This window comes from Stomoxys calcitrans, chromosome 2 (genome assembly GCF_963082655.1).
Source record: "Stomoxys calcitrans chromosome 2, idStoCalc2.1, whole genome shotgun sequence".
Classification (NCBI taxonomy): Eukaryota; Metazoa; Arthropoda; class Insecta; order Diptera; family Muscidae; genus Stomoxys; species Stomoxys calcitrans.
Genome location: NC_081553.1, coordinates 235,365,076 through 235,390,132, shown reverse-complemented (window position 1 = coordinate 235,390,132; position 25,057 = coordinate 235,365,076). Strand labels below are relative to the sequence as shown.

General features: G+C 34.2%; 1 protein-coding gene across 6 annotated transcripts in view; it reads right to left on the bottom strand.

The window, feature by feature from the left end:
- Positions 1-21,598, bottom strand: part of LOC106089565 (E3 ubiquitin-protein ligase RNF38) — a 48,464-nt gene extending 26,866 nt beyond the window's left edge. For 3 of the 6 annotated variants that reach the window (XM_059363565.1, XM_013255434.2, XM_013255435.2), the window contains exon 1: positions 19,363-20,797. Coding sequence is in view for 1 of the 6 variants with exons in the window: in XM_013255435.2 (XP_013110889.1) it covers positions 19,363-19,394 (32 nt within the window). In the remaining 5 variants the exon portion in view is untranslated. Of the gene's footprint in view, positions 1-19,362; positions 20,798-21,545 lie in introns of those variants that run through there. The other 3 variants (XM_013255433.2, XM_059363566.1, XM_059363568.1) reach the window with 3 other exon arrangements.
- Positions 21,599-25,057: the final 3,459 nt, after the last annotated feature.

Sequence of the window (25,057 nt, the reverse complement as noted above, 5' to 3'; positions counted from 1 at the left end):
AGGCTGTGGAGACCTCAGTTTTCACCGATTGCTCCAAGATGGAATTAACGATTGGATTGCGAGTACGTTCTTTCAGGCAGAGGTCTGTGCCATAACGATAGCCGCAAAAGACATTCTGATTCAAAGATACTCTGCCTTCTTGCAATTTCTTCGTATATTCTGACATATATCGAACATTTTCTTTTTCATTCACACTTTGTTTTCTCACTGGGCTATCAATTGGCCAGACTGACCTCCGAGTAAATTGACACTTTCATGATGCGCTACACATTCAACCTAAACCATTTACAATCATTGAGTAGGTCTGCTGTTTTAATAAAGCACATTTTTGGTTTTGAAATATATCCAAACTTCAAATTTTAACAGCTAGTACAAGAACGGAACGTAACTAGGCCATAATTTGTTGTTATGGCTTAGCTCTCACCCATATGTAATAGACGAGTGAGAAAAAATCATTCCCATGTGAGACATTCAGCCTTAGGTAAAATGATGAATGAAAATTTGTGCACTTTTTCCAAAAGTTTTTCTTAAGTCGAAGAACTACTTAATTAGTAACTGACTTCACCATCCCTATACATCAAACGAAAAACATATTTTCAATAAAAAAAATATATATTTCTTAACAAAGTGGCCACATTCGTTCATAAAATTGAATCAACACACAAATGTTATTAGATCAACAACAAATATTTATAAACCAACAACAGTTATGTTGAACAAAACGTTCACAGCCGTTCCCATTCTGACAACCTCTAGAGTACAGTTTATTTAAAGATTACAAAAACATTTTGTGTGCCGATGAGTATCGAACCTGTGTTTCATTAATCGTATTGTGTGTTTACAAACGCCTTACCACATTGCACCACGGCCGGTTATACACAAACAATGTTTTAAGAGTCATTTAAACTTAAGCATGTTATACATACACATTTCGAGGGGATGGTGTTCACAACGGTCAGTTCATGAATCAACAACGCGTGTTAACAAAATCATCCACTCTTGTTGACAGTAATTCCAACATATTTTTCCTATCAGTGTAGTAAATATGAACAATCTATACGTCTTGACCACTGAATTGTCTTGATCAAATCCAATCGAATCGAAATAAAACCCAATATGATTTATATTAGTAAATAACCGAACGGCGTGCCGCAATGCGACACCTCTTGAAGAGTCGATAAACGAAACACGAGTTTCAGCGTGGGGGTAACCTAAATTGGGGGCATGTACTCATTTAAGTAATGAAACAGTGCGAGCGTTTTATTAAGTTTTTTTTTATGAAATCCACAATGGAACCTATCGCCTAAAGGTGGACATAAAGACCATTAAGCCTTAAAACCACTTTCCATATGTTTAAAACAATAAAATATCTGTCGTATGTGGAGTTTTATTGTAATTTGTGATAAACTTGTGTTTCCGTTTTTACTAACAAGAGAAGAAAATAGTTGTGTAGTTATCCTTCAAACAGATGCAGTGGCACCTACGGCTGTAGAAAGCATGTTTAGTTATGGCTGTATTTGTTTATGAAGTACATATGAATGTGTGCATGGGTGTGTTTAACAAGATTTCTAAGTAAATTAGATTTTAATTTTCTGAATTTGCAGCTAAACCACCAGGACAAAAGTACACGATCCAATAGTAACAATATCAGAATGGGGGAGAATATGTGAAACAAATAAATAATGGGAAGGTTAAGTAAATAGAGGTTAAGTAAATAGTAGTTGACCTCTAAGAGAGTCACCAGACAATGGGAACACACAAAAAGAAATTATAATTAAAAGAAAAAGAAAAAAAAAACAAGAGACACTATGACCAAAAGTAGAGAGCAAGAGATTAACAGACAGACACAGATAGAGAGAAAGAGAGCAAGATGGAGATAGAGTAAACAATAAATAAGAGGTGTTTATAATAGCAGTTTCACAGTAGCGACATTCGTAATGAAAAGAGAAAAGTAAAACAACCAAAAATTATGGTTTTTTAATTTATTTTTGCAAATTTGTATATATATTTTATAACCATAAACATTTCATTTTGTAACAATAAGCTTATTAAATATATAGGTATATACATATACATGTATAGTAAGTAGTAAGTAGTATGGTATGATAGGAATGTAAAAATACAAACGAATACATTACTAAAATCAATATTATTAGGCTTTCTTTTACTTGTATCATTGTTTTATCCATTTTTGCTAATATTAATACAGTCTATTTATGTATGCGCATAGGTATGTTGTGAGTGTTTTTTTTTTTTAATTTCGATTTAAACATTTAAAATTCATTTTTAAGTTCTTTTATGAGTTTTTTCTTTGTTTTTTTTTTTAAGCCATTAAGATCACATTTGGTTAATCAGACTTTTTTTAAGAAGCTACAAAAATCATAACAGTGGTGGCAGTATAATGGGTGGATGGGCTTTTCAAAAACATAAACAATAACATGGAGACCCAAATATCAAATTTCCGAAATGTACATACATAGATACATGTCGTCTATATACTGATTAGTTATCATGTCAAATCCAACTACGATTACATTACACACTACAGTATGGCAGTTATGGAAAAGAATGCAAATTAAATTACATACATACATTTCAAATACAAAAAAGAAAAAAAATGGTTTTTTGCCCTTAAGATTTATTTGGTTTTAGTGAAGGCAGTATTTCCGTATCCATTAACAAAAAAAATGTTTAAACATGTATGTACCAAATTCAAGTCATGGAACAATATTTTTCGAAAAATACTTTTCAAAACGCTTTCCAAAAAATAGTTGCAATGTATGCATGTATGTAGAATGTGCGTGTTTGAATGAGATATTGTTTAGTACCATTTCCCCTTTACGTAAGCAAAAAATAACGTAAGCGATTCTGTTCTGAGCAATGTAAAGATTATTCATGGTAAGCAATACTCCCATTAAAGCTCTTTCTTGTAAAGACAAACAATTGTCGTTTTTAGAAAAACACTCTCGGAAATCTAGTTTTTTTGTCAGCCAGAGTTCACTTATACAATATATAGGCAGGCCAACGTGACGCAGGGGTTAGTATGTCCACATATGATGCTAAATGTCTACACAGAAAAACAAAATTGTCCAAAATTTGAGATTTTCCCCCATTCATAGGATTTAAGCAATGAAAACGAGAACCAAAACTTAAAAATTAAAGATGCTTTCTTCAAATTTAATTTCCTATTTACTAACGGACATGACCATCCGTTTCAAATTTAGATCGCGGAAAATCAAAAGTAAACAAGATGTGCGCGCCACATAATAATACTGGAAAAGTCGGAAAATAACAATTATTTCCGTAATGAATATTTCTCAAAAATAATTTCCATTACTGCTAGCAGTTACAATGCAAATGCGAGCGTTGCAATATGGAGATATATTAGGTCTTGCTTTGGAAAAGAAAAAAGAGGAAAACACGGCGAGTAAGACAAGTGATGTTGTTTTTAAGACATCTGTATTAATTACTTTCCAATTTTAGGAAGCTTTGTGCATGGAACCTTCTTTACGAACCATTACTTCACGAAAAATTAATGCATATTCGCTTTTATTTTTTCTATTGTTTACAAGAAAATGATGAACGAAACTCATGCCAGGTAAACAAACTATTGACGCCGTTATAGAAAAATCACTAAACGGCGGCGTCATCATTTCAATAAACTACAAACACAAAACTATACTTTTGTTCATTATTGTTAAATAACAACATTTTAGAACCCCCGTTGTCAATGATAATAAACAATAATTTTACTTATTTTAAGCCAAATAAGTCGTTTAAATTAAGTAACGTCAGCCCACGATGTAGGCGGCTAACTTATGCAGCACGCAAGTTGGTTACCAAAACGCAAATGAATTTGCAATTACTGACATGGGACTTTGCTCAATGAAACGTCAAAATTTGCTGTGCTGTCAAAAATCTTACTAGCCCCCGGGCTACTCAAAAATATTCACCACACTTAACGTCATATTTTTATTATCCCTCCAACTTTGCTACCATTCGACACACAGCCTTAACCTACAAAATTAAACATTTAAAGCCGCTCCTATTTGTAAGGCTATTTTGCGTCCTTAACTACAGTTTAGTATTATCTTGTCCCCAGGTCAATTTCCTAACTTTCAACGATATATTGACCTTCATTTTAGATTTTTATCTTGAAAAACAAGAAGCAAAGTTGTGGATTTACTGACCTATTCCATTTAAAATAAAAAATACTTAATATGAAGAATAATATTTTTCGCCAAAGGGAATTTTTCCCCAGAAAGTTGGAAAATTGATCATGTTTTAATTGCTATCTTTGGCTCGATTCTTGAAAACTAGGACAGCGGGGGCCATCCCCTTACCTATGTTGGCGACATTTTGCCACTAATGTGAGCTAAGTGGTGCGCGATGATGTGAGCTAAATGCAACCCCCTTTAGGAGATCGAAATGAATTTACCATGGCATAATTACCAGGTAGTGTAACGTAAACAGCTGAGTACAATTTTTTCTCGCGACGTGCACAATCTGCCAACGAGTTTTGCTTGTGTGAGTGTGTGTGTGTGTATAGTTAAGAGCAACGAAAAATGGCCCGAACTAGTAACATACACAAAATCAGAGTTGCACTAATCACTGATTTTAACAGATAGTGCACTCAATATTTTGTTGGTGGGCAACTGCCACTACCCGTATATTAATATATCTTGGAATTTACCTAAAATTAGAAACGAGCAAAACTCTTTGCTATGATACAAGTATCCCCACTATTCCTTAATGTGTTCGTTGGTAAATTTGCATTTATTTTACTTAAACCATCTTCAAACATACAGGGCATTGCGTTGGCAAGTGGAATGTTAGCAATCCGAGAAGTGAGAAAAGTAGTAGTGAAATATGTATGAAATTTTTGAATGTCATAGTGAGGAGGAAACACATTGACCGGAAGTCGATTTCACATTTACCTATAATGGTAATTAGAGCTGGCAAACAATCGATAATAGCAACATTTGATATTTTCGGTAGTTTTAATAAGAAATATCAATAGTATCGATACTATCGTTATTTTCCCATTTCCTATATTTCAAACGATAATGGGAACTAAAAATCAGGAGAGCGATTTATACAGAAGCAATATCAATGCACAAACCAAATAAAACCATGATTCACAAAGTCAGTTGGAAGTCATGAGAGAAATCATTGTACGAAATGCTAGCCTAATCGGATGAAAATTGCGCCCTCTATAGGGGCAATGCATCTTTAAAGATACATTTAGTGTAGCATCGCTTATTTTTGTTTAATTTTGCAAAAAATTTAACTTTACCGATAGTATCCATTGGAAAAATATCAATCGATATTCAGTCAAAAAATTAAATATCGATAGTGCCATCGATATATTGCCAGCAATGGTAATGGTAATTGTTTTTCCATCTAAAGGGTGGTTACATTTTAAGGACCGATGTTGATTTTGAATAACTTTAAAGCGTTGCTCGATTGTGTATCTTTCCATGGTTCGAATTGAGTTAGTCTGAAATTGAGCAATGTCAAATGAAATGCAGGAAAAAACTTAACTTTTAGATATAGTTTACACTCAAAATCGGCCCTTAAAATTTAAGCAACATTAAGTAAGAATATCTCTAGAAGGGAGTTATGTTTGCAAATGTGCATATTATGGGATTTTCGAGTTCGAACGAATCACTGCATTTCACAACTAAATAAACCTGTTGTCAAAATCATAACCTACGACAAATTCTAAGAATTTTTGCCTCAAAATCGAACAACCGCTTGGTGAAAAGTTTTGCCCTTACAAATTGACATAGCCTATAGTTCACGTTTTCCTTCTAGGTTTGCAAGGGTCACCACCATATGATACTATATACTTTAGCATGCTGTTCGTTTCTGATACGTTTATAAATATATTCTTGATCTCTGTAAATTTTTTGAGGATTTATGAATATCCTTCCGCTTGTCCGCCCGTCCATAAGTCTATGTTATATGTATGTTGTAAATACGTTTCAGTCTTCAAAAATTAATCAATTAAGCTGGAGTCTTGGTTAATTAAACTTTTTTTGTTTTCAATTCAAAGATTTAGTTTTTTCTTAGTTGGTGTTCGACAGTTCCTTATATGTCTGTCCTGTTTGCTATATCTGCCTTATAATTTTCCAGATATAAAACGAATTTTCCGAGAAGAAAGATGCTTACATTAGGGTTCTACCATGTTTTTAGGTACATTACCATTTGAAAAATGTCTTGGGTGCATTTTAATTTCTGTATGATTTGATGTGCTAAAATATCACTTACAATATTTTTGTTACGGCTGGTACTGTAATACAGCATCAAGCTAAACAAAAGGCATTACCAAAAAGTATCTGACCCTTTTGGAGTCGAATATAAAATTTTATAACTAATTTCTTTAGGCCAAAGTGAAGGACATTTGTATAAAAAAATCAAACCATAACGTGTTATACTTGTGTGAAAACAAACAACAAACTACATGCAAAATAAAGGCAGAATAAAGGCAGAATTACCCAATCTTAGAAGGCTAAACCACAATGAAGTAAAATGCATTCAGATTAATGGAACCCCTTCGCCACTAGAAACGTTTTTAAATAAATAATATTGAAACCATTCATATTTTTTGCATGCGATTCCTAAACGTTTCCATTGCTACCTTAAGGAGAGGAATTAAGATTTAGCTTCGCTATGAAAGATAGCCAGCAGCGTTTAGACTTAAAGTGATGACAAAAAGCTGTGCTTGTTTCTGTTTTAAGCCAAGTTATGTACACAAGGGACATTTGTGCACACATAATTTCTATTGCGAAATGATTACATTCGTTTCATTAATAAATACAAGAACATTAAGGTTAACGGGACGACATAAGTTTAGTGAGATTGGTGGTGCAAATCAGCGACTATAACATCTGCTAGATGTTTAGCCATAGCTTATATAACATTAGACAATTTTCGCCGCAAGAACAATAATTTATATGTATGTAGTTTTTGCAAGTTGTTGGGCTTTTTAAAGCGATCTGGATGGTTCAACGCTAAGAACTAGAAGGCATCCTTCATCTCCTGTTCCTGTGTTATCACAGTGTACGAAAACGTCTAAAGCTGCTTTTACACGATCAGCCATGTCACATATATAGATATACGTCTATAAAACAAGTAAAAGCGTGCTAACTTCAGCCGGGCTGAATCTTATACACCCTCCACCATGGATCGCATTTGTCGAGTTCTTTGCACAATTTCTCTTTATAGGCAAACAAGGAATAATGGATAAGAATTGTTATGCTATAGGAGATATATCAAGTTATAGTCCGATTCGGACCATAAGTGAATTGAATGTTGAAGACCACAATAGTAGTCATTGGGTAATATTTCAGTCCATTCGGATAAGAATTACGCCTTGTAAGGGCTCAAGAAGCATAATATGGCAGCTATATGACGTTATCGACCGATTTGAACCATACATAGCACAGTTGTTGGAAGTCATAACAAATCACTTCATGCACGATTTCAGCCAAATCGGACGAGAATTGCGCCCTCTAGTGTCTCAAGAAGTCAAAATACCAGATGAGTTTATATGGTAGCTATATCAGGTTATAGACCGTTTAAACCCATACTTGGCACAGTTGTTGGAAATCATAACAAACAATTTCATGTAAAATTTCAACCAAATCGGGTGAAAATTGCATCTTCTAGTGGCTCAAGAAGTCAAGATCTAATATCGGTTTATATGACAGCTATATCAGGTTATGAACCTACTTGAACCATATATAGCACAGTGGTTGGAAGTGATACCAAAACACCATGTGCAAATTTTCAGCCAAATCGGATAAGAATGGTGCCCTCTGGATGCTCAAGAAGTCAAGATCCAAGATCGGTTTATATGGCAGCTATATCAAAACATAGACCGATTTGGCCCATTCACAATCCCAACTGATCTACACTAATAAGTAGTACTTGTGCAAAATTTCAAGCAACTAGCTTTACTCCTTCGAAAGTTAGCGTGCTTTCAACAGACGGACGGACGGATATGGCTGGAACGACTTAAAATGGCATGACGATCAAGAATATATAAACTTTATGGGGTCTTAGACGCATATTTCGAGGTGTTACAAACGGAATGACGAAATTAGTGTACCTCCCACCCTATGGTGGAGGGTATAAAAAAGTAAGTATAGTACATATCAGAATACATGCCCATTGGGGAGCGCTCTATTCGTATTTGACGTACATAAGACAAGTCTCATGAATACAGAAAGTGACAGCTTATAGGACATGTCTGATCGATACTAGTAGCTTGAGTGAGTATGATGGCAGACTGCCACTTAAACCTAACCCAACCTAGCTTAACCTAGTTTTCCTCAATTATCATTTGGAATATTCGCCTATCTGTATGCCGATATGGCTTTTGGTCTCAACCAGCATTTCGATGTGCCATATTTAGAGTTTTCGGCAGAGAAAATAAATAAACTAGTGCAATTAATGTGAAGATTCTTCTAAAAAAGCTGATCGGCCAATCGATGAATCTTTGCAGAGGGGTTCCAGAAGTCAAATCAGTGATCTAGGGGCAACTTTATATGGGGAGAGTCAGACACATATTAATCCTTTATTTTAAGAAATACTAATTGGTTTCGGGGAAAACAAATGTTTCCATTGACATGACAATGAACTTTGTTTGCAACATTTCGTGGACCATCGTTAAAAGTTGTGACAAAGTTTCCGTTAAGTAAGGTCGTGATCACTGTAACACCTAGTATTTTATATAATATTAAGCAAACTTCCCTTAAACAATTTGTCCTTAGCGTCTTGCACTTTATGAACGTCAGCAAAGAGCATTAACTGAGTACTGACATGTCTTCTTCTCTGTTGCTCACCACACTTGGCGCTTCATCAAATAACCGCCACATTTCAGGCGGCTGTGTATAGGTAGAGCTCTTACAACTTCGGACGCATCATACATAATATATGAGTTAAATCACGTATGATGCGTCCGAAGCAACTTCTAGTCCATGAATTAATATAAAATTCCATAGCAATGTTACATCGAAATGGTTAGGTTTAAGTCATGTTTGCGGTATTTTACACTACCAATTATGTACCTAGGAGAGCAAACGAGTCTACCCCCGCTTCTTGTTTTGCTTGATACTGTACGGTACTGCATTAGAATGAAAGGGAATGAAGGTTTCTAATATCAATTCTTCGGGGGATGATTTCATGTGATCTAACTTTAATGGTGGGTGACATTTAATCGAGTTGGAATGTTTGCTTGGTTATTTGCCCTCCACTGTTACAGAATTAAATGTGTTTTTCTTTCTTTGCTATTGTTAATTTGCTTAATGATTTACACATAACTAAGTATTTAGACAGACAAAAGGTGCCTTGAAAATTGATTGCTCAATTCGATACAATTTAAATTCAATGAAAAAACAGATTGTGCAAAACAAAATGAGAGAAAGTACATTTACAGGTGTTTTAGAATGGTTTCTTTTTTGTTTTGTTTTTTCTTTTTTGGTTAATTTTGGATTAAGTTTTGTTCCGTTTTTGTTTTACTTTGCTTTGTTGTTGTTGTTTTGTTAATGAAATAATAAGGAGAGAAATATTATGAAAAAAAAACGCTTAGTATTAATAGGAGATTATTCGAGAGTAAAAAAAACGCAATAATGAATACGTTCGGTTTCACATTAATTTTCTTATGTACTAAATATTTAGTTGTAGTGATTACTTGGTTAATTGTTGCTTGGTTTGTTTCGGTTTTATTTTACAAAATAAAATTAACAGTAAACAATGCTAACGGTCAGTTTCCATTGGTCTAATTAATTAATCAATCAATCATTAATCAAATATTAGAATATGTATATGTAATTACTACAGGTGGTGGTTGTGGTGGTGGTGGTTGTGGTAGTAGTAGAAGTAGTAGTGGTGGTTCTTGTGGGTGGCGGTGGTAATTTATGTAATAGTAGTAGTAGTAGTAGTGGTAATTAAAGTAGCTGTATTGGCGAGAGAAGCACGCCTATGTAAAACCATTTGACATTGTTCTGTTTTTGTTTTCATTGCAATGGGAACAGATGCTAGTAGTAGAGCAGTCATAGTAGTAGTAGTGGTAGTAGTAGAGTAGGTACTTGAGTAGTGGCAAATGGGTGATGGTTGTTGTTTTGATTTTATTTTTTCGTATATTTTTTGTTTGTTTGTATTGTTTTTTTTTTTTGTTTTTTTTTTTTTGTTTTAATACTATATTATTGATCACAATATACAATTTGATATTGCTTTCATATCTATATGCCTTTTATGTAGTATATAGTACAAAACACATGAAATTTGATTTTTGATTTGAATTTAGAGAAATAGAAAGAGAGAGAAAGGGGGGAAACATTTAGGAGGTAACATATTATGTATATAAATATTTATGTATATAATATACGGTTCTGTTTCTAAAAATACGTTATATTATTGGCTTTGTTGATTATGTTGATGTTTTTTTATTGGTTTTAAATGCAAGATTTGGTTTAAGATTAGATATGCTGCACGGTTGCAAAGAAAACATTTACCAAAACCACCAACTAAAATATATAACAAAAAACAGTCTAAAATTAGATAAAAATAAATAAATAAATAAATGATAATAAAAATGAAGAAGTAACAATCATCTGATGCTAAACATTGATCAATTGCGTGTAATGAATTCAATACATACGTACGTAGTAAAATACGAGTGATTAAAAAAGCAATAATCATATTTTGTACAAGAAACACATTCGAAGGGTAAGTTATAAGTAAATATCTAGGTATATATGTATGTATGTATGTATTTATCTATTTATGTATGCATGTGGTATGTTAAAATTTAGTTTATAGTACATAATATAACTCGTTTCTAGGTGATTTTATCCTCCCAACCCATCCCCCTTGTATATACATGTATATAGAAATATGATGCATGTGTGGGTTGGTGTATGTGTTTGTTTGTTTTGTATGATTGCAAATAAAAAGCCAACAAACTGAAAATATGTGTCAAGTTTAATGAACTTTTCATAATCCGAAGGCAATCTCAACAGCAGACAGAAAACAAACTGGCCGTGCGCTAGAAAGAGAGGCAGTGTTCCCGTGCGTGTAATTTTGACAAAAAAAAACGAAACATTGAAATCTCATCTCAGGGTTATTCGAATTGATTTAATTTTATTGTTATTCTACGAGAGAAAAAAAAGACCAAACACACACAAGTTAAGGCTAATAACAATGGACATTGAAACCACACACACACACAAGGTATCTTACATATATTGTATGTACATATATGGATTAATAAAAGCAAATTTACCAATGCTTACAATTGGGTATGTTATTGAGTGCAGTCAGGGGAACATATGTATGTATGCATGTAATTTCGTTTCCAAATATCTTTAATGACTAGGCGTCCCTGATGGCTTCCTTGTCAAAAACACGGTATGTGTCTGGTGTAAAGGACACCCTTTCTTTAATTTTTTGTTTTTTGTATAGAAATCGAAATTGGGTGAAATGATACAAGATAAGAGAAGATAACGGCTTTTCATAATCTTATTTAAATTATAATCGATATACCAAACCCTCAGTAATGCAAATGCAAATTTTGCCCATGAACTAAGGAACAGGGGCAAACTTCTCACATATCAATGAGTGCAGTCCGATTCAAGTTTAAGCTCAATGATAAGGGGCTTCCTTTTTATACGGTGTGCCGCAGGCGACACCCCTTTGGAGAGAAGTTTTACATAGTACCTCTCAAATGTTACCAGCATTAGGGGGGGGGAAACCACTGCTGACAATTATTTCTGATGGTCTCGCAAGGATTCGAACCTAGGCGTTCAGCGTCATAGGCGGAAATGCTAACCTCTGTGCTGCGGTGACCTCCTAAACCCTCAGTAATAAAAGTTCAAATTTACGGCAGAAGATTATTATAAAAAATTCACATAAACTTGAGGGAGATGGAACTAAACACATTATATATTACTTAAACTCATTACGTCAATACATTATTGGGGTGTCTAAGAAATCTTCCACCCCATATCTCATAGTTGATAATTTTCTGTATCTCAACACAATTTGTTACTTAAAACAGCTGATGTAGCGAAAGTTAACACTGCTATTTTAATCATCAAAATACTTTGAACAACATTTGTTATAATTGCAATCAATTTACTGCGCGATTAAAGTTCTACCCGGTCAACAAAAAGCCATTTATACTTGCCTATCCTCTAAATCAATAAACCACATACATATGTTCGGCAAAATTTAAGAGATGTAGTGGAAACAAAGAAAAACACCACAAAACACCTCCAAAGAGTACAAATATGTACGGAATTTCTACTGAAACAACATTGAAATTTTTGAAACAGCAGCAATATCGGTACATAGACTCTTTAGCAGTGAGCCTGCTGTAAACATTTTCTGCAACCACAAAAAAACTGCTTCAAATACAGGGAAATGAACTACGAACATTTCCTGTTATCACCAGTTGCATTTCTATTAGTGTAGTCGGAAATCCAAATAAAAATATTTGGGGCCTATCCGAATATTCGAACTCAAAATTTCATAACTCAAATTATAGTTGCGCTATGTCAGATTATATTATATTACTGAAAGTCACAATAGAATTTAACATATAAAATTTGCCGTTGTCTAGCCGTTCGAAGCCATCAATAAAACTTCCAGCAGATGCACAGAATCATATGCATACCATGGAAGTAGTGTATTTGTCACGGAAAAAAGTCTATCATTACAAAAAACACATGCACAGGGCCCGAATGACCGCATTCCTGAACGAGTAAAATCGTTCGAAATCTCCCTATTGTGAATGATGTGTATCTTAATTGAAAGGGAATTTTTGAAATTCAAGAACGCGAATGTTTAAAGGGAGATATCTTTATAAAAAGTTGGACATACAAATTTATATGCAAGTGGAATACGAGATGAAATTTCATTCGATACGAAAGCGCATTCGATCACGTATGCGGTAATCGGCCCCAGCTAATAGACAGGGTTGTCAAACATGGTTAATGTGGTAATTGTATCATAGAGTCGTTTTCGCAATTAATACGATTCAAATACAACATACCAATGCACGGCCCTTGAAGCCATCGCACCTAATATGGTTGAAAAATTTTCTAACTAAAGACGAACCCGTCCCATAGTAGTTGGTGTGTGTTGCAATCTCTGGCATTCCTTTTCATTTGCAAGGAAAATCTCCGATCATTGAGCTCATCTCGAAACGGAAACAAAAAAATTATAAAATTTTTGGCCAATCCAAGAAGACAAATCGAAATGATACGCATCTGTGGCTTTGTATCTCAAACTCCGCCAAGAAGTCCTTCCGTTCTTTATGTTTGCATACAGTTACTATGTATCTAAATACATATGTACATATATTTTGCACACAATTTTATATATAAAAAATACCCAGCTAAGTAATTAGAAAAATTACCTGTTTAGCTTAATACATCAACTCATCCATAATCCGGCCTTCACCACATGACAAAATGATGGTCAAAGTGTTTAACTACTAGTTAACTGATTAAATATTAAGAACATACGATAGCAAAACAAAACTTAAAAGCAAGAGAGAAGAAACAATTTTGAAAATGCATTTTTGTCTTAGTTACTTTGCAGACACAGAAATAATGTTGGGAAATGTCGTTCATTGGAGGCAACCGCAGCGCAAATTGATATGTAAGAAGTTTGCCCCTGTTCCATAATGGAATAATGTTCATGGGCAAATTTGAAAAGGCATAATTCGTTCATTAGGGCAACCGCTCACGTAGCTTACTGCATTACATAGTGCATTTAGTAAGCTAGTCAGCCTCCTTCATCATTTAACATGCCGTTTTGTCAGTTTTTATTTATATCTTTTTAGGAAATCTATACTGTATAAAAAAAAAAACGGGACATTCCTTTAAAGCGAGAGACTTTTTTCATACTATAAATCAGTGGTATTTAAAGATAAAGGACGCTGTAAAAACTCTTCGAGAGACGCTTTACATGACACATCTGTGGTCAGCATTAGTGATTTTGTAATAAATTACCATATTACAATGATTAAATTTAGGTATTCGGTTCAGTTGACGTTTGACCCTTAAAAGTCTGGTTATGCTCTCGTAAACATACCGTAAATGTAGAAAAAATGTATCGTAAATGTGTTATTACAAATCGTAGCATTTGATATTTCAAATAAACAAAGTATAAATTTATCAATATAATAAACAATAAAGACGGGGGACTGATTCCGGAGAACTTTAATGGGACGACAACATGCATACCTCATGGGCAAGTAGGAGGAGTACGCGATGGCACTCTACCCGGATATTGAGGGAGCATTTTACAACGTAGAGTTGGGTCGATAGTGTTCAACCGAGTTTCTCTGCTACGTGGCAGGATTATCATCCCGGACTTCGGAGAGGTGTATTCTTGTCATCCGCCTCAGGGAGGTGTATTCTCGCCAATTCTTTGGAACCTAGTGATAACCCAAATTTTGTTGGATCTCAGAGAGATGGCGTGAGAATGATCGTATCAGCGGACGACGTCGTACTACTGCATATGCGGCCGACGTCGTACTGCGAAGCAACTTTCTGTCGACTATAAGCGATATTATGGAAACTTCGCTAGGAAGACTGTCGAGATGGACTAAGACATGGGTTGAGAATGACTCCAGGAAATACAGAGTTGGCCCTCTTCACTCCGAGGTATGAGTTATCGGATTTTAGACTCCAGTCTGGAAGGGTTCAATTTGCGGTTGTCAGAAGGTGCCTAGTATTCTATTCGAAACTGTCTTGGAAAAGGAATACTGATGAATGGGGCCCTTGTATGGTGGAAGTCTGTGAGACGTCGGTTTTCACAGATTGCTCAAAGATGGAGTTAAAGACTTGGATTCTTTCAGGCAAAGGTCTTTGCCAAAACGATAGCCGCAAAATATATTCTGATTGTAAGATACTCTCTCTCTCTCACTCTCTTCTTGTAATTTCTTCTTATATTCTCACATATACCTTAATTTTTCTTTTTCATCCACACTTCGTTTTCTCACTAGGGTATCAATTGGCCAGACTGGCCTCCAAGTGAACTCACGCCTTCATGATGGTCTACACATTCAACCTATACCATTAGCAATCATTGAATAGGACTAGCTGTTTTGAAAATAAACATTTTTGATTTTGAAATTCGTTCAAACTTAAAATTTTAACAGCTGGTATGAAAACGGGACGTAAAATTTTATTTTTAATGAATTCTACTTTCCGGTTGCGGTCGACAGACGTTCCGCAATCGTTTGCATGTATATTCATAAGGCAAAAAAAAACAGCTGACATGTTTCTCTACGGTATGTTTACGAGTGTATAACTAGGCCTCTACTCTATATGAAGTGAGTTCATCTGAAATCAAATTGTCAATCAGTTTAAGGTACCTATTTTATGTTACTTGAACAATACTTTTAAATCCAAGTACAACATAAATGTTATCCAGTTTATCGAGAGTCCTGGTCCGGGCGCCAAAATTTGGTAACCTCGATATTTCGAAAAAAAATTTCAGACTGTCAAATCTTTATTTGTGGTCGGATTTCCGATTTTTTGCTGGATAACTATCAAAAATTGCTACAAAAAACTCCGCTTGAAGTCTACAATATCTCCATTGGTTTCGGGGGATATTCTACGAGACTGGCTTTGTATTTTGCGATTAACGATGGCATTTGTTGTTCGCTAAAATTTAGACCGCCATTGCTGAATTATGCCTCAACATCCGATAATTCAGTTAAAAGTTATTCAGTTTCCTAATAAAAAATATTTTTTGCACATTTTTCTTAATTTTTTCTTTGTCTTTCGTAAAGGGGACATATTGTAGATGTGTTTTAAGTGAAGTTTAAATAAGACATGTCAACATAAAAGAGTGCACAATTCATGTACTTCAAAAAGGAACATTTTTATTAAAAAATTGGAAAAACCCTCGCAAAAGTTTTTTTTCCATACGTCCTCTAAGCCTATGCAAAAAAAATGTTTGCATTACACAAAATTTTCACCGTACAACAAAATGCCAATTTGAAAATTACCAATGCCCGAAATTAATATTTATTTTTTGTTTTTTTTTCAGGACAATTTTATCTGCAAAATTCAGAAAAACTTTTAAGATATATTTTTTACTTGATTTCTTTTTGGTTTCTATCCCACTGTGCCACATGGAAAAGCAATAACAGGCATACCAAATGTTAGCCAAATAGAATAAAATGTGAGGTGCCAGTTTGAGTAATGTCTTTACTAACCTAGTGGGCCTCAAAGGAGCCCAAGATCTTTAATTATGACAACGATTAGGATGGTAGCTATTTTTTTTTTATTTTAATACAAACTTGCCTTTTCCGATAATAATCGGATAAAAATATGTATTCAATTTTTTCTCAATTTCCTTTGATAAACCCAAGCTAAAAGTCGGCATACTTGAAAGAAAAAAAATAAATTGGCTTTACCTATTTCACTTGTTGAACATAAGGCCGTTGTAAAGAACTAAATATTGATAGTGTTTTTATGTTTGTGCTTCTTTATGGCAACAACAAGAGAGCCTGCCTGCTGCTGGTAACTACATATAGAGATTATGAAAAAGACGCATTATGACAATTGAAACTCAATGTGTCAGATTCCAAGGAAAAGTGTACAATTATATCAGCCACATGAAATTGTCAGTTTGTACAGAAACAATAACCACAAATTTATCATAAAATAAACGAAGAACGTATTTAAAATTTAGAGATAAGCACAAAGGGAGCCCAAGTTGTGATGATTCTAAGATTATGTACACATTACAAGTTGACGGGAATACCAAAACTTAAATGTGTGGTAGATAATTTGTTATTTAACTTGATATACAATACAAACTTATTTCCAGATATCAGGTATCTCTTTCTTGAAGAAGAAGGAAACGAATTTAAGTTTTCACAGTCGTATTTCGTTCCTTTAAAAAACAACTACGAAAGAAGGTGTCATTGTTTTTAACAATATTATCCCCGCAGTATTCGAAACCACTTATATTTTTACTTGGTTTTATCAGAATTTTACAAATGATTTAAATGAAAATGGGATATTGTAAAATTGCACCGCTTGTCCCATCATCAGAACTAGAAAGACAATTGAATTGAAGAAAATGAATTTAAAATAAAATTTAACAGAGCTGCATCCATCCTTTTCTATTCATCCTTTACATATCTGTAGTACCACATTTTGTATTTCCAGAGTTGTATGTATGCCTTGATTTATGGTCCCTACATCCGTACCGTCGCTAATTGCCTTTTTTATACCCTACACCAACACTGTGGTACAGGGTATTTTAACTTTGTGCATTTGTTTGCAATGCTAAGAAGGAGAAGAGCTAGACTCATTGATAAGTATACTCAGAATCACTTTCTGATTCGATATAGCAATGTCCGTCTGTGAGTCCTTGTATTCTTGTAATCAAGGTACAGGTCGGTTTAGAATTTAAATCGTCACGAAATTTTGCACAGACGAACGCTATTATTTTTGGTACAAATCGGTTCAGATTTAGAAGTAAGTACAAATTTAGACCGATTTGCACAAAATTTGGCTCGGTTTGTTTTGTTATCAATCTGAACATAAATGGATAATTTCATCAAAATCGGGTCAGCTTTGGATATAGCTATGATTTTGTCTAACGAAAAAATGTAAATTGAATTTATTCTAAACAAAAAACGTCAGTAACATTTTTTTTAATTTAAAAAAATTTTAATTTCATATTTTTAAAATTCTACAAATACAAAGTTTTTCTGATACCAGAGCCGCCTTAAAATAATTTTTCTTAAGGATAAAATTGTAATGAAATCTTAGCGAAAAAAAAATTTTAATGAAAATTTTTACAAGAAATTATTGTTTTAAGAAAAAATTTCATTAAATTTTTTTCTAAAAACAACATTTGATTAAAATTTGTGTCCCAATGTATTTTTTTTTTCAAAAGATTCGATTTATATGATTGTTTTAAACGAAAAGTTATTAAAAGTTTCTTTAAGCCAAATCTTCATGGAATTTTCTTACCAAAAAAATTATTTATAAAATTTGTTCCGAAAGTCTAACATTTAACAAAAAGATTTGTAAGACATAAAATTCTTTATGAGTTTTCTCTTAATTCTCATTGTATTATTTTAATTGAATTTTATCTGTAAAAAAAAAAAATATTCAAAAAATGCGTCTAAATTAAATGTAGTATTGTTTACAAAAAGGTGAGTATTAAGTTCGTGTATGACAGTGGAATACCCATGGTTTCCACGATAACTTTTTTGGAAAACTACAAAAATATCACTGATAACACAACATTTTTATTAAAATTGTATCATAAATAACACAACACTTTTATTAAAATTGTATTATAAATAATGGGAATGCCCTAATGAAAAAAATCAGAAAGTATTTTTGCCTCAAAATATATTATCTACAAAAAATAATCGTAAAAATATTAATTTTCACTGTGAAACACGAACTTAATACCCACCTTAAGTGAGGAGATGTATTAAAATAATATTAGTCAGCAGATTTTTATCTATGAGAGCAAGTTTTATATTTCACTTATGTTTGCCGCTAATGTTTTCGGTTTGTTTGCGTATAATTTTATGGAAGTAAAAGTCATTTAATACCAATAGACCGACACAAGCAATAACTTGTTAAAATCATAAAACTAGTTTGAGGGCAAAAATGAGCGCAAATGAAAAAATTTCATCAAAAAACTGAAGCTGATTCGCCGAAAGTTTTACTATAAAACTATGATATTTGCCAAGTCAACCACACATTGAAGGCTTTGAAAGATTAGGATCGGCCTATAAATAGTGTGTTGGCAATCAGTGCAAAATTCAGCTCTGACTTTATGACCAAATGTTGCCGCCGATGGGTCAGTTCCTGCAACCAATAGCGACCACAATTTTCATAAACAAATGTGAGGTATCTTTACCAATTTCACAGTAACAAAAGAATTTAGGCAATTTTGGATTTGAAAAAATAAGGGGTAACTCCCCCCACCCAAAAAAAAAAATTCCTGGCTACGTCCCTGATCCCTGTTATATTAAATATTCTTTATATGTGGGTAGTTATATTAAATCTAACTGTGTTATTCTAAAGAAAGTCGTAATATTGAATTTTGTTAGAAAGAAAATAAAGAGAGCGATATGCATAAAAGCGAATTTTCACTAGAAATGTGTTGTATTAGTGGTGGTTTACATAAAAATAACAATCTTGACTAAAAATATCCAACAAATTAAAAAGATTTATGCATGACAATAACTATGGAGTAAATTGTATATGGTGGAATACGATTGTATGTATGCATGTATATATGTATGTATGTATGTATGTTATGTGTGTTTGGTTAAAAAGAAAGTATTCCCACCTTGACAAAGGATCGATCATGTGTTTACACATTCCATATTTGTTGTTGTGTTGTGGTCTTACTTGGTTGGTAGCTTAATTTCCTGTTTTGTTTATTTTGTTGTTGTCGTCGTCGTTACGTTGAATTACTAAATAACATTAGCCTTTGTTATACACAATAAACGGAGTTGGGTTCTCTCCTGTGAACGGAAAGCCGCCAAAGAAAAGAAAAACAGTTGCATCAACAAAAGGATATTCACAAATTCTGTGTGGTATGTGTTTGTACACAACACGTCGTTATCACAGTTCAGTCTTGTGGACAGGGTTATGGGGACCATATAGCACACACGAAATTTCGAAACTTTTTGTTTGCTCTTATTCGCTTCACTGTAGCTTTTTTGGATCCACTTTGTTTCCGTTTTTATTTTCACTCCATTCTTTGGAAATATGTCTCTGAGTTTGTATTATCAAGTCATCTTTGTTGGTTTTTAACATACACACAATGAAGAGGGAGGGGAGCTGTTTATGTGCGACGGCGACAGTGTTTGCAATGGTCTTTCATTAGCTCATACAACGAATGGATGCACATACACACATTTACACAAACAAAGTATATGTTATGTACGTCGCGTATGTACGTAGTTTATTTGGTTTTTTCCCCCATCTATCATTTGTTTATCTTTTGTTTTGTGTACTTTTATTGTTTTGGTGCGCGCAAGTTTGTGTTGTTTTTTTTTTATTGAGGAAAATAAACAATATCTGTACTTTGCATGTATTAATCCATTAGTGCACAAAAAACTCTCTTTATTGTTTATTTATACCCGAATGAGGCAACGAACGAACGAGCAAGAACGACGTCGACAAACCTCTCTCGAATGGCGACAATTCAATGAATGTGGTGAATTGCTTATTGCGAAGACATTTTTAGCCAGAGTGACAATAGCCAACGATATAAGACTCTATTGTGAATTGTGGTGGATTTTAACGAGTGGAGCCCCATAAGAAATCTTCTCCACCACCACCATCGCATGTTATCATTTGCATTATCCACACCATTGTTTTTTTCTTGTTCGTTTAAAATTTGAGTTTTTGTACACATGTATGTCGTATTGTATATTGAAATAAATTTTTTTTTCAAACATAGGGTTTATGTTAATTTTTAATATTTTCAAAGCATCCGCCACTAATTAGACAAACACACACGCTCCAGAAAATGTGAATAAAGGCGAAAAATACGTTTTTTATCGTTGTTAGGTTTTTCTTTCTGTTATGTGTATAAGTATATACCCACCGCCGCCGCACCCGTATTCAAGTATTGACTAAAGCGCCCTCACACTTAATCGAGGGAACAAAAAAAAACAAAACACAAACCTCAAACATGTATACATACATATAACACAAAATACATGCACACATGTATGTATCCACATTCACATCTACCATTGTAAACTGAACAATAAACCAGCCATCCAACCGTCTTTCTGGCTGTCTGTCTTTCTATTTGTCGGCCAGTTTGTGAATTTGTCAGTCCGCCGTCTGTCCATTAAGTAAGCCACCATGATGTACGACATTGTGCATATTGATTGTGTACCCATCCACTTCCTTCTTTGTGATATTGGTTGGTTGGTTATCAGACATGTGAGTTATATACCATTTTTGAGGACTTTAAACTTAATTTCAATGTTACTTTGTTAAAAATTGATTTTTCCACCAAACACACGTATTTTTTACATTAATGTGTACATAGATAGATATGCAAGCATACATACGTACATACACATATAGATATATATGTATATATATGTATATATTATTATTTATGGATTGAATTGGATTGTATGTACATATAATGAAGATTTTTCATTTTCAGCTCCTCTACAAATACACATTCTTTACATAATTTATATATACACTTATAGATTTTTTTAGATTGTGTATTAATCAACGAATCTTTGTGAGAGTTAAAATAACGCTGATGATTTCATATTCACACAAACGAGTTATATTATTAACACATGAATTTTTATTTGTTTAAGATTTCATTTCATATTTTTTTGGAGGATTTTTTCTCTTATCATTTGCACTTAAATGTATATCTGTGGTTTCATTTTCGTGTATTCCTTGTACATGTACTATTGCATTTTTAATTAAAATATGTTAATAAATGATTTGTGTAAAGAAAACAGAATAAAACACAGATTTTACCTTCTTAACACACCTGAATCCCAAAAACGTCTGACAGATACAACGAAAAAATATTGTACTTAAAATATTCACCACACCCCCAATGATTCCATTGTGAATGTACACCTTACTCACCCAATATGTATATTCACTATCAATTCTCAATAGCACTTAACATTGGCAATTGTGAACGGTTCCAACGCAGAGCTGCATTCTCGCAAACCGGATACAAATATTGAAAATGCTGCCACATTCTCCAAAATGAATACACAGTATTTGGTTAATTTTTTTTTGTATTCTTAAAGACTTTCATCATCATTTCGAAATAAAATTTAGAAATAATGATAAAAAATTGTGGATTTGTTGGTTTAAAAAATTAAATTTAATTTCAAAACAGTATTAAATATATACACATGGAAAATATGGCAATAACAGCAGTAATGTTGCTATAACAATAAGAGAGAGAGAGAGTGCTAAGGGACTACTAGAGTGACAAATAGTGGAGTATGTTTAGTCGTATTTATTTAGTCACCGCGTATATATGCATACTAACTATCAATGTACTGCCTTTTAAGCCACTATATTCAGGTACAGATGTCATACGACTCTTTAAAGTGGAACCAAGCGCAAATATTAGAAATAAACGAAGAAACTTAAGAGAATAGAAAATTCAAAGAAATCTGTGTAAAAACAATGAATTTGATTTAGCTAGTTTTCATTGGTCATTCTATGCTACCACACGTAAGTTGTGTTTTGGTTCTCAAAGTTAAAAATAGTTTAACTTTTGCGAGTTTATTTTTTGACATTTGCTTGAACAGTTGCATTTTTCAATACAACGCTCTCATTTTGTTTAGGATTTATAGAATGAAACAAAAGAAAACGACAGATTTCGAATCGTTGTTCGTAGTTGCCATTCTTCATTGAAAACAATGGGTTATCTTCTTTCTCAATTATATAAAAATTAAATTGTTGCACTGCGTTTGTTTATTTATTTGTAATGAAGCACAAAATGTTTAGTACCGTTTGGTACTAGCCTTGTTACGGAACTGGTATTGGTTTTAGTACCAATCCATCACTGGTTTTAGCACCAGACCATTATTGATTATTCCACCCCCTAATGAACCAAAAAAAACATTGAAAATAATTTTAATCAAATTTTATTTCGATTATTTGTGTTAATAATTGCAAATGCAAATTTTGCCCATGAACATTCCACTAAGGAACAGGGGCAAACTTCTCACATATCAAAGAGTGCAGTCCGATTCAAGTTTAACTTCAATGATAAGGGGCCTCCTTTTTATGGCTGAGTTCGAACGGAGAGCCGCAGTGCGACACCTCTTTGGAGAGAAGTTTTACATGGCATAGTACCTCAAAAATGATGCCAGCATTAGGAGGGGAAAACTACCGGTGAAAATTTTTTCTGATGATCTCGCCAGGATTCGAATCCAGGCGTTCAGCATCATAGGCGGACATGCTAACCTCTCCGCTACGGTGGCCTCCCTTAACAATTACAAAAAGTAATATTACACCGTGACCAACCTCAATTCCTTGTATTCAGCTATTGATTTCATATTCATTGATTCCCAGAAGTGGTTTTCATATGAATACAACAACACAGTATCGTTTTCCACACAACAGACTATCATGTTTTGGATGTAGAATATTCTTAGATTTTATACTATTTCCATTTTCACCGCTATCGGGTATTTGAACAGTACAAAGTACAAAGCTCAACAAATCTTTTGGCGCGATGATAAGAACACAAATCTGACGCCGTCAATTCTTATAAAGACTCCTTTGTCTGGTATTGAATTGATACCAAATGGTATTACAAATCTTTGCCAATGACGCGAGCAAAATAATACCAGGCGGTATTGGCAAAGTACCGTATATCAGTGTACGAATATAAGTCATTTTCAAATTTGGACCATGTCAAAAGGAGGACGCAAACACTTACATCAAGTATCGTTGTAGAATTTCATTCCAATGCTTTGGTGGTATGACAGGAGGGCGGTCAGACAAGATTGAATCGACTCAGAGCGCCAAGACCATCAAGAATATCTATACTTTATAGGTCAGATCAAAAATATTATATACTTTAAAGATTATAACATGATATTGAAAAAGGAAAAAAAGTTATAGCATATACACAAAATAAAAATGCTACATTGAAAACAAACCAATTAAATATATTAAGACGGTTAATCTCTTAAATTGTTGGATGTATACGGCCCTCGTGAGACCAGTGCTGGCCTATGGAGCTCTGGTATGGTGGGATGCCATAGAGAAGAGGACGCGTACGAGGGAGTTCGAGAAGGTCCAGAGACTGGCCAGCGTCGAAATCACTGAGATCCGCCCCGCAGGCAGGCCTGAAGGCAATGCTGGATATGTAGCCCATTGAGGCTTATATTCGGAAATGTGCCGCCAGGGTTAGACTGAGGAGGATCTCCGATTACCTGACACCAGTGCCGACTGGAGTGAGGGCATTCGAGATTTGATTTCCTGAGAGGGACGAATGGAGAGCGAATGCTGTACTTGAGGAGGATGAGATCTGGATCTACACAGATGGCTCCAAGGTGGAGTCGGACTGGATTGAGGGTCTACTTTGATGCAATCAATATCAGTATGTCTCTAAGACTGCCGGACGAGTGTACAGTTTTTATGCCAGAGGTCTGTGCCATTGCGGTGGACGCAAGAGAAATTCTGGTAAGGGAATTATCGCCCTCGAAACACAGAATGTAGTACGGCGGCGCTCAAGGCCTTAGGGTCGAGTATGGTGAGGTCGAAATGCGCGGAGGATTGTTTGAATTCGCTAGATAGGCTCCGGGCCCACAATGACGGGACTCGGTGGATGGTTGCAGGATTGCAAAGGCGCTATGGCCGATCATCGACCGAAGAAGGACGAGGGAGATGCTGGCGTTCGATAAGAGTTTGATAAGTACCCTGATAGGGGTCATGACCAGGCACTGTGCCATAGGCCGCATGGCAGCGCGCATGGGGATGCCGCACAATGACTTCTGTAGGAGTTTACTCGATGAGGATGAAGAGGATACTTTGGGAATTTGTTACGATGAAAGCACATGATACGATATTTTGTGAAAAATTTACGCAAGAACTAGTGACAAATATGCTCTCAATGGGCGTCCCGAAATGTAAATTTTCCCTAGATGAAAAAACAAGTTATGACGAAACGAACACATTTCCCAAAATTTTTCCGTTTATTTTTTTTAATATGGAGTTCCAAAGCGAAAACCGAATATAGTACCGGCCTTAAGGCGAAATTTTTAAAATTGTCACTTTCCGAGTTTACCATTCGCAAACGACTGAGCCTAATTCTCGCATCCGCAATCAATTTAATACGATCGAATTACACAAATTTTTTGGATTATGGCATCCGTTATCGATTAATTCTATTCGAAGCTTCGAACAGAAATGTGCGAGTTTTTGCTCGCAGCAATTTACCTATTGTAAATAACAAATTTTCGTCTATTTTCAATAAACTAGGCTAAAAATTAGAAATCGAAGTATTTATG